Below are 18,877 nucleotides of genomic sequence, written 5' to 3'. Positions count from 1 at the left end.
ATGAAATCATAAAAATTATTCTGATATTTTGACTTTCCTGAAGTCTTTGAATATTCGAGATCCAGCTGGGATTAAAAGCATTAAAACGCTGCAGCAAAGGCTTTTCTCCTGATACTTCCAGCACCCCTGGAAACCATCAGTCCTATAAGAAAATCTATTCTCTGCAGTTACCTAGCATAACACTGTAGACTTGGAAGGACTGGACTGTCTAAAAAGCATCAACATATTTGAGTTTTTTTTTGTTTTGTTTTGTTTTTTTTAACAAACCTTCAAATCTGTAATCATCATCAAATATCTTCACTAAAACAAAAATGAAATCTATGCTGCTACCTGTGCTTGAGACATCAACGGATGCAGCACTTAAACCATGTAGTAAATGATTTTGTAGCATTTCTTATTACCAGTAATTTTACAGCATCCCAGTTTATTGCATACATAATGGGCAGATGTTTGTTGTCATTAAACTGTTCTTAGCAAACATTGCCATAAAGGTACTAGGCAGATAATAAAACTGAATGTGTAGCCCTGTGCTCAACATCAGCATTGCCAACAGCAGGTACATTGCTGTTCACAAACAGTGTGATGCAAAACACAGAGAAAGCCTGGTTTGCTGCGGATTTAATTGCCCATCTGTGAGCAAACCCGAACAGGAAAGGACACTGGTTCCAGCCCTGGGGAGAACTGGAATGGGATATCTTTGTCTGCTGCAATAAACACTGGGTGCAGTTCAGCAAATGCGAAGAGCTGGAACAAGACTTTTCTTTGTTACCTGGAAAGGACTCCAGGTATGCCAGTTCTGAACAATTACCTTGAAAGGCTTAAAATCTAAACTTCAGTGTCCTTTATTTCAGTCTTAAATGGCTGGCAGTCTCCTATCAACCCGCATTTTCTAGTCTTATTAGTATACTCCTCGTAATAAAAGAAAGTCCAACCGAGGCAATTAAGTAGGAGCAAGCATTAAGAAGTGAGTGATGAAGAACATTCAATTTTCACATTTTCACTAGCCTAACACTATCTGATTTTCAGTAGTCTTTTTCTATATGACCTTGTTCCTGGGCTTTTGGCTTCTGCTAAGTTTAAGTAGAAGGAAAACATTGCAGGGAGCTTTCAGGATCAGCAGAACAGATCCCAATCACCCTTTGGAGCTCATGGCAACTTCACTGCAGCTACGGGAAATAGCTATGTGAATACAACACACATTCCTCTCCTCCTGCTTGTTTAACGCCAAAGCCTTGGGGTTCTTTTCAGAAAAAAAATCTGTGGGTTGTGAGGAGGTACTCTGTTATTACAGCAAGGAAGCACATCACGCTCCATGAGCCAGACTTCAACTTCCATCTCGAGTACTTCCATTTAGTGCAATTAACAGGGGGCTGCTGTGACCTGATGCCATGGCTGATGTCGAGTACTAACAAATTAGAAACTAAAGAGCACAGAAGACATTAAGTACCTTAAACCACTAAAGAACCTTCACGGCTGCTGAACCATTCCACCTTTTCCCGTTCTCCTGCCCGTCTGTATCAGCCCTCCAGCCGTTCTTGCGGACAGACTTGCAACGCACCCTAATTTCTGCTGGGTTCAGTATGAGAAAGTATTTCACAAACAACAGGAGGAAACGTGCTACCCATTGCATTTGAGGATCCTTTTTTTCATCTCTCACAAAGTTCACCCTACGTCTGATGCCTTTATTCAAACTAACTAGCAATAAGGCAGACCTGAAGGAACAAGGTATTCTAAAATAGAGACTTCACTGCACTGTTCTCTGATATTCCTATTCCTTCTAAAACCCAAGTATGCAAGAACGACTAAATACTATGAGGAGTACAGCTCCAAGCTTTTTTTTTTTTTCTAATGCCTGACACATCACAACCCAAGGCCTAGCAAACTAAGTACAATATATACTTGCAGTCATAATAACTTCTATCACATCCAATTCTCTGTGTCTGCCTTTTATTTCTGACAAACCAAAAAAAAACTCCTTTCATTTTAGGAGTTTCTGGCATGACTAAATCTTGCTCTCCACCATGCTTACTTTAATCAGGTATAACAGGAGCTCGATGAGCAGGGTGAGGCAAGGAGATCATAACCACATACATCTCAGATACAGGCGCAACGTCATGTGAGGACATGTTATTGGGAAGTCCAAGTGTCCTCATGAGAGGACATCTGGGCAAGGGTGGAAGAAGGGAAATTGTTCTGGGGAAAAAGATGGGCATTTGGCAGGAACAGAGAACTCTGTAATATGAGCATTCACAAACTAGGAAGAGTAGACTAGAAGGGACTCAAAGCATCATTTAGAGGAGGGCTTGTGTCCTATCTGTCAGCCTCTTTTCTATCTTCTTTGCTTTATGCCCCCCACCCAAAACAAGACATGATCTCTTTTGTCAATCTGGGAGCCTTGGCAGTTTGGCACTCAGTTCCTCCCTAGCACCTTCTGGAGTGCAGCAGTAGTGAATTATCAGACCAGGATCTCAACATAATCAATGAAAGGAGACAAGGCAAATCAACAAAAGGAGGCAAGCAGATCACATAATTGCTTTGGATTTCTCCTGAGAAGCAACTACCTCCTTCCTCTGACTGCACAGGGAACTTCGGTATTTAGCACAAGTCCTCATTGCCAGGTCTCTACTTGTTTTTAATCTTAGAGTACTTATCAAAGCTATCTAAAGAAGGAGATCAGAACACTACTCTAATTGAGTTCATGCCACTTGCAAAGCCAGCAGTCATCCCACATCTTCTTTTCCAACCCTGTGCACAGCCACACCACCTTTCCCTTCCAACAGCTACTGGGGGATCTTTGACTTTGGAAACCTGTCCGAAGGCTGCAATGTTTATAGTGGTTCCAAAATGCTCTTCTCACATGATTTCCAAGATTGACACACTGATTTAGACCAGGCAGCAGAGAAGCATTACAGAATTATGATCGAGAATGGGAAGCTCACTTGCCACTGGCTACAGAGCCAATATGATTCACAAGTCTGTGGCTGAGAAGACCTCTGTCTTCCAGAATCATCTAATCCAATGTAGTCTGTAAGAGAGAACTGCTGAGCTGACATTGGCATAGCCAATGCACATGAATCTTATGACGCGACGTTTTCACCCATGTCCCCACAGCACGGATGGCAGTGTTGACGCTTCAGCTGTTTTAAGGACCACTGGCAATTAACTGCAATTGCTGCTTAGGGCAGCATGCTGCAAATTGCTGGCTGTGAGAAGCCTTATGAATGATCACAGATATTCTGCAGTAAAGCCTAAAAACCCTACCCAGTCTGTCAAAAGAATTCTACTCATTAATAAAAACTCCCTGCAAAGAAGAAAATCCTCTGGAGAGCAGATGAATTACAAAATCTCAAATCTGCCTAATATTTTGTGCGTAGCGCCTAACTTTCACAGTGTTTCTCTTGGGTCATACAGTACTGTGATCTACAATAAAAAAGGGGTAGTGGGGAACACTGAGTGGAAAAGTAGCTTCTTACATATTTATGGCAGAAACTTAAAAATATCCAAACTTCCAACTCTGAGACACATGCTATAACCATTATGCCATGGTGCCAAAAAGGTAGTAGAAAGAATGTGTTGAAAGCCCTAAGATTAATAGGGCTGATGGTTTATAGTTATTTCTTGGGTGTACTGTAAGGGCAGCTCAGCCAGAAAGAAGTGTTAATAAGCACCTATTGAACAGAAAATTTCGTTTCAATACCAGTAAACAGTCTATAGGAAGTATGTTATTTTTTAAGTGATCTTAGCACTGCATTTTTTTTAACTGTTCATTCCAAGGGTGTCACCAGTACACTAAGGACAACTATTAATGGAACCACCTGGTGTTCAGGAGTGTACAGCTCAGACATCTTACATTACTGAATTCACTTCCTTGTGGTCTAGAATATATACGTGTGCCTGCCTGTACCAGCCATACTCTTGCCTCACATCTCCAATCAGATGTCTTTACAATAACGTAATGATAAGGGGCAGAGACTCTCCCACCATCTCCTACAGATCTGATTTCATCAGAGGTGAACTTGGAAACATGTTGCTGTTAACACAATCCCATTAGCTAGTTCTACCAATAAACAGCCATCACAGAAATCCTACCATGTAAAAAAGAGGAATACTAGACAGAACTGGGTACGTCATGTTTCATGCAAGAAATATCACAATAATCCAAAATTACACTTGATAATGTTTCCAGTAATATGCCTGAAACTTGTCATATACAGCAGGATTGTCTGCCTTAGAAATCCAACTGTACTCAGCCGAAGTGACCGTAGAACCTGAAGAAAATGACTTAAGAGTTAGGGAGTGAAGTGGCAGATGAAGAAGGTAAGTTCATGAAATGAAAGTGGAAAAAGACTGAAAAGAAACCATCTGAGATGAGAGCTTTCTCAGTGTAGGGACCGGAACTCAGCACTGGGAAGACCAACATGGGCAGGGGAAAGTATGGTGGAACCACTGGATTTTGTTCTAGTACTCCTGCACGCCTTCAGCTCTGCATAACTGAGGTCAGAAAACTCAACTTACCTCGCTCACATGTTCTACCCCAATAGCCAGTGCCAGTGCAGTCACAAATGAAGCGGTTCCAGCCATCCTTGCAGACTGCATTATTCTTACACGGGTAGCTGTCGCATTGCTTGGTGCTCAGGCGGGAGCAGGAGGACTTAACTCCTGCTGCGTTCTGCGCCTCTGCCAGCTGCCGGATGTTCTTGCTTCGTCCGTCGATGAACAAGTCTCGGATACAGCCGACGTAGCCATAGTTCAGCATTGCTGTCCAGAGCTCTGTGGGAAGGATGAGTCCTGCCCGGTTCTCTGGCAGCCCACCCAGGTACATGTCACCTTCCAGATCTAGGATCTCACTCTCCCCACTAGCAGTGAATGGGGTGCGTCTGCTGTTCACTGATATAGTACCTAAAAGAGGAGGATAAGGAGACATCAATCAATGCTTTAACTTACAGCCTCAGTCTAGTTCATTTCTTCCAATAAATAACTGAATGAGGTTTAAGGTTCAGTGGAAGAAAATAAAGATTCTTCCCTGCCCAAACACACTCCTAACAGAGACAGTGATTCTTACACAGCTCCCTGTCCGCTTTAACCCCAAGCCATAAGTGTTTCCATACAGTGACTGGGTCAGCATGTGTCTGTACACCACCTTGTAACATAACATCACAAGCTTAGCAATGCAACGGGTAAACAATAACATGTAAAACCTGAGCATTATTCAATGGTATTCATCCAGCAAAGCAAGGATGTACTGAGAACATACAGGAATCTGATGGTATCAGGAATAGAGAGGAAAAAAAAAGCAAAAGAATATTCAAAGTAGGTGATCTTCCCCTCTGCTCAGCCTTGGTGAGGCTGCACCTGGAGTACTGTGCCCAGTTCTGGGCTCCCCAGTATAAGAGACACGGAGCTCCTGGAGAGAGTCCAGTGGAAGGCTACAAAGATAAGGGGACAGGAACATCTCTCTTATGAGAAAAGGCTGGGAGAGCTGGGCCTGTTTGGCCTGGAGAAGAGAAGGCTGAGAGGGGATCTTATCAATGCATATAAATATCTTAAGGGAGGGTGCCAAGACGATGGGGCCAGACTCTTTTCAGTGATGCTCAGTGATAGGTTAAGAAGTAATGGGCACAAACTGAAAAATGGAATTTCCATCTGAGTAAGAGGAAAAACTTATTTACTGTGAAGTTGACAGAGCACTGGAACAGGTTGCCCAGAGAGACTGTGGAGTCTCCTTCTCTGCAGATGATCAAAATCTGCCTGAATGTGCAACATTTTCTAGGTGACCCTGCTTGATCAGGGAGGTTGGACTAGATGACCTCCACAAGTCCCCTCCAACCTCAACCATTCTGTGATTCTGTATTAATTCACATGACATAGCTGTCACAGTAAACATTTCGTCAAAGCTGGACCTGGATGATAGGAAAAAATAGACCCTCATCAAGTGAGCAAATGACATAAAATTGGGAAGAAAGGTTGATGAACGGACAGACAGAACTACCAGTCAGAGAAACCTTTATAAGATGGAGAAGAGGCCTTATAAGAAATGTTTAATGTACAACTATAAATGCAAAGTCTTGCACCTGGAGAGGAATAACCCCACACATCAGTACAGGCTAGGGACCAGCTGGGTAGGGAGCAACTCTGCAGAGAAGGACATGCTGGACAACAACTTGAAAATGAGCCAGCAACATGCCCTTGGAGTGACAAGAGGCACTGATCATAGTTGCAGAAAAGGAAATTCCAACTCTCTGGAAAGGAACATTTTTCACCTTGAGAGTCACCAAACACTGGAAACAGGAACCTCAGAAAGGTTGTGGAATCACCATCCTTGAAGGTATTCAAAACACAGCCAGGCACAGCACTGAAGGAAACATGGATTTCAGCAGAGTTTAGGCTGGAAACCTCCAGAGGTTTGTTCCAAAATAAATTATCTATGGTTTTACAAAGAAAGTTAAGTATTCTAAATTCCATTTTACAAATGGGAAAATTGAAGTAGAGAAAGACAAAGGTTATCTCTGAAGAAAAATTACTAAAACTGTAGAGGTTTCCATATGTTCCAAGCAAGCTGTGGGCCTACTACACTGATGCCATTCACAGCACATAAATTAATCAGAACCTATAATACACAGATGTGATCAGAACATATGAAACACGTTCGTAGAAGCCAAGTGACTTGTTTAAGATCAGATGTCTAAGGAAAAGCAGGGATCATCACACAGGTCTCTCTTGTCACAAAGCAGCATAATCTTCAGAAGAGCACTCAGCAGCTTCCGTGATAGGGACATCTGCCCACAAGACTCTCAGAAAAAAAATCAGCAACTCACTCTTCCTAGCAATAAATCATCACATCCAATTGCCTTGCCATTAAGATAGCCTGTCCTCAGAGAGGCCTATCTATGCTTTAAGATTAATTCCACATCATTGCATTTTTATCATACACCCCTACGATAAGGTGGGAGAGTTTAGTTAATAGAGTTAGTTCTATTTTGTGTCTCTGTAAGAAAGTGCAGTCATGTACACATGCTCTTTCTTCAGCTGTAATAGGTGTCATCTTGGAGAACAGCACGTATGACACAGAGACAAGGTATTTCATGTGTGTGATGTTCAGTAATAACTTAGGAATAATGTCAGAGGCAGCAGAGTGCCAGAAGCAATAGAGGCGTTACAAATTAAAGGCTCACAGAGAACCAGGGTTATTTGATGAATCATTTTGTAAAAACCAGCTGCAGCACTGCAGACATTTTCCCTTTTACATTTTAAGAAAAAAGATGTGACAATACACCTACAGTTGTAACGGCAGCGTGTCACAGAGCCACAGGATCACAGCGACCTTTCTAGTGTCTGCACTGCCACTCCTCAAAAGCAGCACATCAAGTGCACATTACCCAAAAGACTAGAACAAGCTGAAACACTGGAAGGGCTAAGCTCCAGACAGCTGCTACTACAGAGAAAGCAAGCAACACCTGCAAAAGCAACAAATGTGAAGACCCCCCCCAAAAAAGAGAAGAAATACTGAATACCAAGGAGAAGCATAAAACCTGGAGAAAGAGAAGGAAATGATAAACGAAAACAGGCTAGACACCAGCCTAAATTTTCTGCCAGTATTTTGTACCCTACAACTAATTCTGTAAGGATGTGTTACTAACTCCAGCACACAGGACTTTTAAAGCCAAGATGCTGAGATGAAAAAATTCTGAATTGACCCTACAAAGGAGGATTTAGATGGGCTAACATTTTTTTTTTCTTTTTCCAAATCCCTGTATTCAAAGCACTGCACTACACTGATGAAGCTGTAGAAAGAACCTTCCAGGAAGGTTTTTAGAGTCTCAGCAGGTGGGATATCACGTGTTTTGTAGCCAAAGACCAAAGAAAACCATGGTCTTGTGTAACATGCTCAGTGTTCTCCTGCTGGGGACTGTGGCAGGTTTTGTAGGAGCATTCTCAAAGGACAGAAAGGTTACAGGACACGAGGTGTCCATGTCCAGCCTGCCAGCTTCTGTCAGAGCACAGAGGAAAAACAGCTTTTGTTCCTCTGGCAGGCAGCACAGACCAAAGCATACACAAATCCTAAAGGGACTAGAGATGCCAGAGGTTATTTGAGCAAGACTTCTGTGTTTCCCCAGCGTTAGTGAATATTTGGACTTTAGGCTATTTTATAGACTCAGCAGAGCCTGAAGTTTTGGACTGTTCCTGAAATGGAAAGAAGTAAGGGAGATGACACCTAGCAAAGGACTGGCTGCTTTAGTAGTAAGAATCAGAACCTGTAGGTCACTAGCTCATTAAAACCAAATAGCTATATTATGGCCCACATTTGGTAAGTTCATTATTTCAGTTCAGTTTCTAGACACCACATATCTGCATTTAAAAAACAAAAACAAACCAACCAACCACAACAAAACAAAACAAACAAAAAAACCCACCACCCCTAAGATGTAGCTGCTCTTTTAGTCTGCACATGGAAGGAAAGCCAAGGACTAAACAAGAAGGGATGACCCTCACACCTACCAAAGCACCACACGATAAACGTGGTTGATGCTTGCTAAAGGTATGGTGTGGAAAACCAAATGCTGGTATCCTGGTTATCTGGGAGACACACCGTCAGTCACTAGGGTCATTAACCCAGCACTTGTCATCAGCAGAAAATGTATTTTTTAAAAAAGGAGAGAACATGCAAACGTGTTCATTCTTGTTGAGCTTGTTGCTTTTAATTCACAGCCTGTTATCTCTAATCAGTGTTCAGGGCATCACAAACCTTTCTGCTGAACAACCAGCAAGTCAGTCCTACAGTGTCATCCATGAAGTAGCAATCCCGTCTGTCACACCCTCCTAGATGAACAAACATGGGTACCTCTTGTCCCTTGGGTTTTTACCAACTTCCTTAGCAGAGAGTTTAGTGTCATTTCTCTCTCCTCCTCCTGCAGCTGCCTCTTCAGGGACCAGACAGTCCCCAAGTGAGCAAGCAAAACTGAAGGCAGTACTGAATGCTAGTAATTGAGTTTATCCTTGGAAGTTAATTAAATTTTAGCAATTCTAAAGAAATCAAAGCTCAATTTATTTATTTATTTAGGGCTTCTTTTATAAAATGTTCCTATCGATGCCTTTCGGAGATAGCAATATATAACCTCACATATTAAGCCCTAGTAGAGCGCGATGCAAAATACAAAAAAAACTCCTTACATCATCAAAGGAAAAAACTAGCTTCAGGCAAAGACCTGTTCAAACAGCTAGGCTTTGCATACTATCTAAAAGTCAGCTCTTTTGAAAACTTAAGGCAAGCAAATTCTAGCGCTGTGTTCCCCTGTACCAAGGACATTCTGTGACTAGAAAAATAAACTTAGGGATCTACTACTATCATCTGAAGATCTCCAGACAAATCCCAAATCCACTTGCAAATGTAAGCAAAATTCCCTTTGAAGGGATATATGGCCTGGCTTTCAGATCCCACCAGTCCAGGAGGAATTCGAGTACAATTGCTCACATGTTCTCAAGATGAAGTTACGTTATTTATTTTGTTTCCTTACACAATTTCAGAGTCACCATGAGTATGCTAGCTTTATAAACAGCATTAGAAACAAACAAAATACCTCTCTGTAATCGCAAGATAAGTATATTATTGGAAGTAAACTAAAATACATTTTTGAAAATGAGAAGCTAAAAGGAAAAACATCCACTGAATGCTGACCCAGATACTTTAACTAGGATTGCTGCAGGCTTGGTATCCAGGCTGAGAGTGAAGAAGAAACCTGACTGAAAATTCTGAGATGCTAAAGGAAACAGAATAGGATGAAAATGTTGATTTGTTACCATTTATACACATTAATTTTATTTTCCTTATGACAAAATCCAACCCCCATTCTTGAAAGATACAAGATCCAGAAGATGGTAATATCAGATCACAACAAAAAAGCTCATTTGATTTCTATTCAGTTCCTTTTTGAATAGAAATCCAAAATAAATCAATGAGAATGTCTCAAAACAAGGACTATATAATAATGATTCCGAAGGTTCTTAAACCGTACCATGCCCTTCAAAGGAGCCATCGCCATAATTACATATGAAATTGCTAAGATCGGTCCAGAGTATCAGAAGACTCAGAATAAATTTTAATAGATTGCCTCTGTGATGCACTATCTGAAGTTCACACTAGACATTTGATGAAAACCTGGTCATTCACATCTTTGTTTTGCTGGATAAAAATCATGGAGTAAGATTAAGTTTTTGTAAGAAGGTGACTTAAACCTAGCAGGTTTTGAAGGCTTCTTACGACCGATTTCTAACCCTAGGTCTAGATCTGAAAGATGAATCTACTTAAGAAAAAGTCACCACTCTACCTGATCTTCCATCTCGTTGAATATCCACATGATACCACTCTCCATCATTGGCTTTCTTCTGGGTGGCCTTGACTTTAATGGTCCCAGAGCCCATGTCCAGCAACAAGTAGAGGTTCCCATCTAGAAGCTCAACTGCAAAGAAGTCTACCTTTGTATTTTTCTGGCTCCTGGCGTCTTTCCTCTCCTGAGGCTTGCCATGGGTGAAAAGTATCAGCCCATTGGGTTCAGTGGTTCGGAAATCAAAGGAGATGGAGCCCATCCTTTTGGTATTCCATTTGGGCAGACTAATATAGGCCTCAGGTGTCTCAAAGCTGATGGGATCCAGTGTAGCCACATTCTCACATACAAACTTCACTTCCCCATAGATCTTCATCTTAGTATCACCAATCCGTGCCAAGCGAGACAGCTCCAGACGAATATCGTTATTCTTATAAACAACCTGTCAGACACAAGGAAAAATATCATACATCAATCCTGCATACAGTACAAATACCCCAATTACTTTCATCCGTGGGAGATAAACTTCTCCCAAAAGGCAGTGGGGAGCAGAAGGGAGACCATGCAAGAATCTGACATGATGACAGAAGGAGAGAGCAGAACCAGGAGCATGTATAGGAATGACAGCAATGGGCACTCTGTGATGACTATAGATCAGATAAGCAAGCAGAATAGAACACTTACTGAAGGACAGGGAGAACAATTAACTCTATCACAGATCCACTCTGCTGTAAAAGCTTTTGTATATAAAATACAGTGTGTGTCTGGCATCATGCTGTTGCATTTGCATAAATTCCATACAAAATACATAACCAAGTTTAACCTCCATGTCCATCTCTGCTAACCGCAGCAGGGAACTCTGTACTGCCACTGTCATTTCTCTATTATTCTTATAAGACTGCTTTACTACTAGAAGAGAGATGTAAAATATTTAAACAAGTTGCTGAGAACTGTTGGTGATTGCCCTGTGGCTCCTAAGGAGCTACAAGAAAAAAATAAACAAAAGACTTATAATTTATCTTACCAAGATATCTTAAAACACAGTAGGCACAAACCTGCAATGGATATAATCTGTGTCACACATAAAAGCCTCTACATATTGAGTGCCTGGGCTCTTACACACTCTGGGCTGAGGACCAGAACTTTGAACTCTGCACAGTGCTACAGGCATGGAAAGTAGCCAAGGGCAGAGGCCCAAACAGCCAAAGACTCCCAAGCGTGCCTGGCTCAGGTGAAAGTCCTGCCCTTCTCTTTCTCACAGGTACAGAATTAAACTGCTGCAAAAGAGCACTTGTCTCTGCCCCATGCCATTCTCCCAGAGGTAGGGGCTGGAGAAAGCACAGAGCTGTAGTATTTCTAAAGAGCACTTCCGACTCAACAACCTTCTGTGCTTCCTGAACCCAGAACTGGCACAAACAACAAGCAAAAGCATTTCTGCAAATAGCATAATTTAAATTGAATTACTGTTCTGCAACACTACTGGAAACTCTGATTTCTTCAGAGGAGTCATTATTTTAAAATTCTTTGTGTCTACTACATATAGCATCATGCGCGCACAGATTTGATTTCTTCTGCTTTTGAACTGCTAACAGAACGGGTTGTCAGCAATTTACTATGAAAAGAGAAAGGAAAGGAGATATGCACTGCTAATTCTACAAATATCATCTGATCTGGTGCATGGACAGGCTTAAAAACTTGCAGATGTAACGTTTGGACACACATTTGCAATACTCAATCTGCAGGCCCAGGGGCACTTTATGACCAAACAGTTAATGCTTCTTCACTGATATTCTCTAGGCTGTAAACCCACCAGCAGATTGAGCATCAGTAGATCAGAGAAGAATTTTTGCAGAATCAGACAGAAGTTCATAATCCCAGTAGCAACTCACAGAAATAAACTCTGGAACACCACACTAGCTCGCAGTCGGAGAAATAAATCTGCAGTAAATATTAAAAGGCAAATAACAGGGAGGATGGGAGGTAAGAGTCTGAAGTAGACGACTACAGGATGAAAAAGAAATGAAATCACAATTCAACACAGTTGTAGCATGTGAAGAATGTCCAGCTTTTGCGAAGCATTAAAGAAGAATTTCCTCAGTGCAGCCAGTACAGCATCAGATCTCCCTGTTGCAAAGGCAAAATGCCCTACATCAGAGTGAAATGGGAATCCAAGTGTTAATTCCCATTTGGAGTCATGGCACAGCACTGTAGTTCCTCCCAGCAGAGGACAGTATTGACCTGCAATAGCTTATTTTGCTCTAGTTCCCAGTAAAGCACTCTGCCCTTGCACAGACTCCAAACACATCAAGCCTGTTGATATCTGCAACAGGAATAAAATATATTTCCAATTTGTGGGCCTGTAGTAGTTTCATTCTGTGGATTAACCATGTCTAATACTCCGGCTAGACAGACCGTATACCTCCTTCCAGTAACTCAGCAGGCCTGTGCATTGCAGCCTCCCCCTCTTGACAGACAAACGGATGCAACTGAGCCAGAGAGAAGCCACAGCTACATCTGAGATGTACTGCATGCACATATACTCCTGGACTGCCCAGAACTTCTGCACATACTTTATGTGTGTGACAAGTCCAGTGCTTTCCACAGACACTAGCTCCGAGCACTGCATGCAATCCTGTCTCTGCATCTCATGGAAATGCTGGAGTTGAGGGTACAGAGAAAAATAAATAGAGCAATAAAGAGCATGGAGCAGCTGCTTTATGAGGACAAACTGAAAAGGCCAGGGCTGTCCTATTTAGAAGAGAATGAGAAAGCTGAGAAAGAATAACATCAAAACTTGCAGAAGACGGTGGAGAAGCTGAATGTAGAACTGCTCTACCAAATCCAGCAATAACAACTAGAGGCACTCATTGAAATTTGTAAGTTTGTTTAAATAAATTTAAAACAGATTCCTATACGTACTTATTTACACAGTAGCAACTTCTGGAATTTGCTATTGCAGGAATTTGCAGAAGCAGAGAAGAGAGCATCAGCAGGTTCAAAAAAAGAACCAAAAAGATAAATGGACAGCGGGTCCACAAATTGATATTAAAGGAAAAAGGAAGGGATGGGACCATCTGATAATCCTAATCAAATGACAGGGGATGTTGTGGGAGCGTAAGAGAAATGCAATGCTCACATGCTCTCCCTTAATAGCACTTCTACTACCACTGCTGGAGGCAGAACACTGGGTAAATAGACTGACGATTCTTCAGCCCTACTAGGGCTTTTCATGTATTCTTCAGGAATCTGTCTTTAGTAGGTTGTGTGCAGTTCACCCTTTAACCCACTGCAAGGACAGCCTGAGAAAGAGGACAATTGGAAATAGGTTCCTGTGGACAGAGTTCTTCTGACAGCACTTACCTATGGGATTCCTTAATGGTGCCACTTTGGTGCAACTCTGCATTGTTGGTTTCACCCTGCTATGGAGCTGCTTTGGTGAGCAAGAGAATGCCATGTCTGAACTAACTGTGTGTGACTTTAACCATCCCATCACAGGAAAACTGTTCTTATAGAATAGTGCTAACAGTTCCTCACACTGACTCTCCTCTAAAATGTACCACGGGAGAGGCCGAACCCAGCCTCTCCCCATGCAAGGAGAAGAAATGTAACACAGTACCTACAGATGAGGGCTGGTAGCTGGAACACGCTTACACACACATGTAGCTTCCAGCTCTCTCCCCTTTTCATGTATTTGATACTTCAGTAACAGCTCCCATCTCCTTTGGGGAAAGGCAGAGTGTCCATTCCTGGGTTTATCCGGGGTTTGCTGCAGACTGCCATGCATTTCATTAGTTATACCAGTACCACCACTGAAAATCTTTGATATAGACAACTTTCAAAGGATCTAGAGAAAAATACACAGAATTACTTGTAGCTCAGAAAGTCACTAGTAAGTGTGGATCTGAGAGCAAGTTTGGAGAAAAGACCAAACAAGCAACTACAAAGGAACACTTGCGGAAGAGATGTGAAAGGGTATGGAATAGATACAAGTGTTCTGAATTTGTTCTTTTCAAAGATTCATCCAGATCTGAACATCTGTCATTGAAACATTTGTTGATCTACATTATTATTTTTTTTTAATAAAAAGAAAAAAATTACAACCCAAACCTACCACATAGCCTGAGAAATTTTAAAAACACCTGTACATAAAGAAAAGTGCAACACTATTCACATGGCTGACTTTAGGTATCAATGACAGTCACATTTGGACATCCAGATCTTGACGTATAATCAGGTACACCAGAACTTTCAGCACTGTAAAAAAAAAAGACTAAGAATAATCCTTGAGTGTATTTGCCAGGTGAATCCTGACCAGGAATAAAGAGCCAACAGCATCTCTGGCTTGGGCAGTGAAATGCTACGGCAGCTTCAAATATCTGCAGTTTTATTGCAAAAGGTTCAAGAATGAGAAAAGGGAATGTAATTAAAGGACTGGAATGCATGTCCCATAGCAAAGAACATTCAAATTCAGTCCGTTTAATAGGTAGAGGTTAAAGGGTGATCTGATCGCAATCTACAAGTACCTATGCAGAAAATGGAATTTGGCAATAGAGGGCTCTTCAATCCATGTGACAAAGGAATAATAGGATCCGGGGGCTAGAAATTGAAGTTCGAGAAATTCACATTTTAAAATATTATGACTTATTTTTACATGCAGGTAATTTGCTATTGAAATAAATTACTACAGGTTATGGCATGTTCTCAGCTACCGGCAAACTTTAAATTAAAATAGGATCTTGTTTTTTCTAAAAGACATAGTGAGATAGGAATTAATTATATAGCAAATCAGTCTAGATTATCATAATGGCTCTTTCTGGCCTCATAACCTACGAATCTTTGTATTTTAATGAAATCAACAGATGCTTCATTGCCGTTTTCCAGGACAGTTGAAACACATGCTTGCAAAATGTTAAAAATGGCTGGTAAAGGAAAAGAGGCTTGTGTTGATTCTGGTCTGACTTGCCACCAGTGCTTTCACTGAGTCTTCATTACATGTTCATGATTCCAGCTTGCAACCTATCATTAAAAGCGAAAGCAAGTAAAAAGCCTAAGGAATGAAACTAAAATCTGTAGTTCCAAAAATATGACCTTCAAGAGCTAGTTTGTTACAGTCAGCTGCTGCAAGCCAGGGAGGACAGATGTTCACTGAGGAAGCTATCAGCCAGCAGTATAACCTATCATCTCCAGAACACTTCCTGTCTCATAGTTTCATTTTACCTGAAATCTCTGACCTAACTTGCAGGGTATTGCAAAATACTGATTGAAACCTGCACCTCTTTAACTACAACTCAGGCCATGACTGACTCAGAGGGCTGTCCCTTGCTAGGACACAGCCTGCCAGTGCCATTCTGGGACGTGTCTTCCATGGCAACTCAGAGGTAAGCACAGCAATGAAAGTAGTGACCATTAATTTGTCCATATTTATCAGATGACTTTCTGAACAAAGCTGATCATGTCTGCTTAAATAGAGAGCAGCCTGATTTTGTGCCATGTATCTGTATCAAAGAGGGTCAAGATGCGTTATGAGTCGAGGAGATGATTCCTGGTGCAGACACACACATCCTCTTTATAATTCTCCCTGGAAGTGAGGTAAAAAAAAAAAATACAACTGGCAAAAGCTATGTACAGAGAGTTTGAAAAGTAATCTTTATTATACCAATCTCAAAAATCACTTTCTATTCTCAGAATGAAACTAGCATATTTTTTTTCTTTTTCCATCAGGACTGGTTCTGAATATGGTTTAACAGAAGAATAATTGGATGGTTCAATCTATCTTTGCTTTACAAATTGGACTAATATAAAAGGATGGTCAGGGATTGGTAGTACAGATACACAGTCTCTGTAGAGAGTAGGAGAATTCCATGATAACCAGACATTTAGCAGGATAAAGAGTAGAAGATATACAGTAAATTAGGTTTCCTTTAAATCTGCTGAGAAAGAAGAGTTTGTTTTAAGCTGAACTAAAACAAATTGGCAATCTGGTTTTGAGGTTTCTTAAAAATGGCAACTTCACAATCCCAAAGCATTCAAGGAACTTCTCCATCTAAACTTATGATAAGTAGCTTCACTCATGGGTTAATGAGAGCTCTAATCAGATGGCTTTTCACAATGATGAAAAGTGTCTCTCTGCAATCAAGTGAAGATGCAGATAGAGAGTGAGCAACAAAAGTGAGGAAAAAATGATGTGCTAGGGTTGGCCAGCAGCCAATATTCAGCTCCTCTTGCAGTTGGTGCTAGTAAGCAGGAAATGGGCTTTGGTGCAGGCTGGACACAGGCAGGCAACAAAGGGGGGTGGCCACTGATAGCCTAGTGAGTTAGATGACAAACTATCACGACAAAAAGGTCAACCTGAAGGCTGCTTCAATTCAGCTGGCTAGGAAGACCACCTGGGAAGGTCAGCCAAGTTGTTTCCCTACTGCATCCTGTGTGTCATCGATCGCTTTTCTTCTGTCATGAGTTGCTCCCCTTCGTCAACTGCCTGCATCACTTGTCAGAACAGTAACTGAGAGACGTTCAGCCTAGAGGCTTTCTAAGGCTGCCTTAAAGGCACCTGCACCACAAGCGTTCTTGCATCTTCATACATTACCAGCCTAGCAGTGGGTTCACCAGAACTACCTGTTTCTAGCCCGCTTCAACTGGCAAATAAAAGCCAACGCACCAGCTGATAAGGGTTTACTTTGTATTTGGGACAGACTGTGTGTGCGGCAGTCCAAGGCTTCAGTGATGGATAACTAAAGCTGCTGCACTTATTTTACTGCACTTATTTTAAGTGTATTTATTATCTAAATGCGTTGTGCATACCTGGTCTAAACATATTTGATGGTTCAGTGGGATAACAACTGTATTCAGGTATTTATAGATAGACATCACCATTTACCACAATGAAAGGAGTTCATTTGCCTGGCAAAAAAAACAATGCATTGAACATTGAGAATAAATAACTGAAACCAAACAAAAGAAATTCTGATACAATTTGTGCTACGTTGGCTAAAGTAATGCATTCCTGCAACTCATCTGGAAATACTTAACAAAGGACATGTGTTTACCTAGCTAAAAATAAGAATACGGGGAGCAGAACACCTAAACGATAAGGAAGGCATATTTCAAGGTTCCCTGATTTTTTTTCCACATTATAAATCTATTCTAGGTTCTGAATAACTTTAAGTAGAAAACTGCAAAAAAAAGGAAGAGAGAATATCTTGAGTTTCAGAAGAATTCTAGAAAGATGCAGGGAAGCACTCCATTTGGAAAGATACAAAGAAAAAGAAAAGGGATTCAAGGTGTGCATAAAAAATTCTGAAAAAAGTCAGGGGGAAATTCTTTCCACTGCTCTAATGAAAACACAGTGAAAAATCATTCAGAAAGGCTAATGCTGAAAAATAACACTTCCTTAACAGTTACTGAGGGAAGAGGAACCACTACTTTACTGTGGTCTCAACTACCCTTCAAGGGAAAAAATAAGCCTCTGCATCTCATAAGACTCCAGGACGTTTGAGTGTCTTCCCAGTTGTAGCAGAATGAACACCAACCCAAATCATTCACATGGTATACCAGAGAAAGCTTAAACAGATTAGGGAGTCCATCTTGCTGCCTTAACTTTCACCTGGGAATACATCAAGGTACAGACCAAATATTACTATACATGGTTTTCTAGAATAAAATCCAAGATATTTTTCCTTACAACCAAGTATCACAGAGAGAGATTCTAAACCAATAAGAAAAGGAAGAGAAGGGGGGAAAAAATAAAAAACAAGGGGAAAAAAAGCTACTCTGCAGTTATTTACTGACGTTCTAATATCTGTCTTGAGCTGTACAATATGATTTTGCATATACTGAGCCTGCCACTTGAGTTAGCTACAAATATTGCTAAGTGAATAAAACGTCAAATGCTCTACAGCCTTACTTATTCTTGGTATTGCATTGCAGCATCTGAGCTACAGAAGAGCACTGTGTTGTGAAATGACCTACTTCTTGGATCCCTTCCTTTGAATAGGTAGCAATAAGGATAGGATTTATTTTATCACATTCGTGGATTTCTGCATCCTCCATACTGGGATACCCTGTCTGCTAAATCATTTGGTCTATTGTTGAAGAAAAACTTCATCTCAAAGGGAATAACAGATAGTACAATTGCATCTTTGGACAGATAATGGGAACATGAGAAATTATATATATGTATTTGGGAAAAAAAAAAAAAGACAGAACAGAAGGAGAAGAAGCCTATAAAGTTGAAGAGAAACGCTGCTGAAAGATTCTGTATTAGTCCCAGAGACTAAAGTTGTTTACTCAGCTACTGAAAAGGGACAGCCTAGGAAGCCGCAAGATTAAGAAGAATCAGTTGTAGCACAGACTATGATTTGCAGATGAATGCTCATTTGCAGTTAAAGTGTCAGGTATTGTTCCTTCCTTGTTGGAGAAACTTCCAAGTTCTGGAATGAGTGAAAAAAATATATAGTTTCTGGATTTCTTAAAATATCACCCTTCCACAGACTTTCTAAGGAACAGTGAGAAATGCACTTAAATCCAAATGTTTTCAAAATTATATTCTTCATAGCATG

General features: G+C 41.0%; 1 protein-coding gene across 7 annotated transcripts in view; it reads right to left on the bottom strand.

The window, feature by feature from the left end:
• Positions 1 to 18,877, bottom strand: part of NRXN3 (neurexin 3) — a 993,270-nt gene that overhangs the window by 688,246 nt on the left and 286,147 nt on the right. For all 7 annotated transcript variants that reach the window (XM_080594088.1, XM_080594091.1, XM_080594092.1 and 4 more), the window contains 2 exons: positions 10,323 to 10,761; positions 4,516 to 4,899 (listed from right to left, as the gene is read on the bottom strand). In XM_080594088.1, the coding sequence (XP_080450214.1) occupies positions 4,516 to 4,899; positions 10,323 to 10,761 (823 nt within the window). The remainder of the gene's footprint in view (positions 1 to 4,515; positions 4,900 to 10,322; positions 10,762 to 18,877) is intronic.

This window comes from Anser brachyrhynchus (genome assembly GCF_964034855.1).
Source record: "Anser brachyrhynchus genome assembly, chromosome: 5".
In the NCBI taxonomy this organism is placed as follows: Eukaryota; Metazoa; Chordata; class Aves; order Anseriformes; family Anatidae; genus Anser; species Anser brachyrhynchus.
Note: the sequence above shows the minus strand (reverse complement) of the source record. Positions and strands in the feature narration are given on the sequence as shown.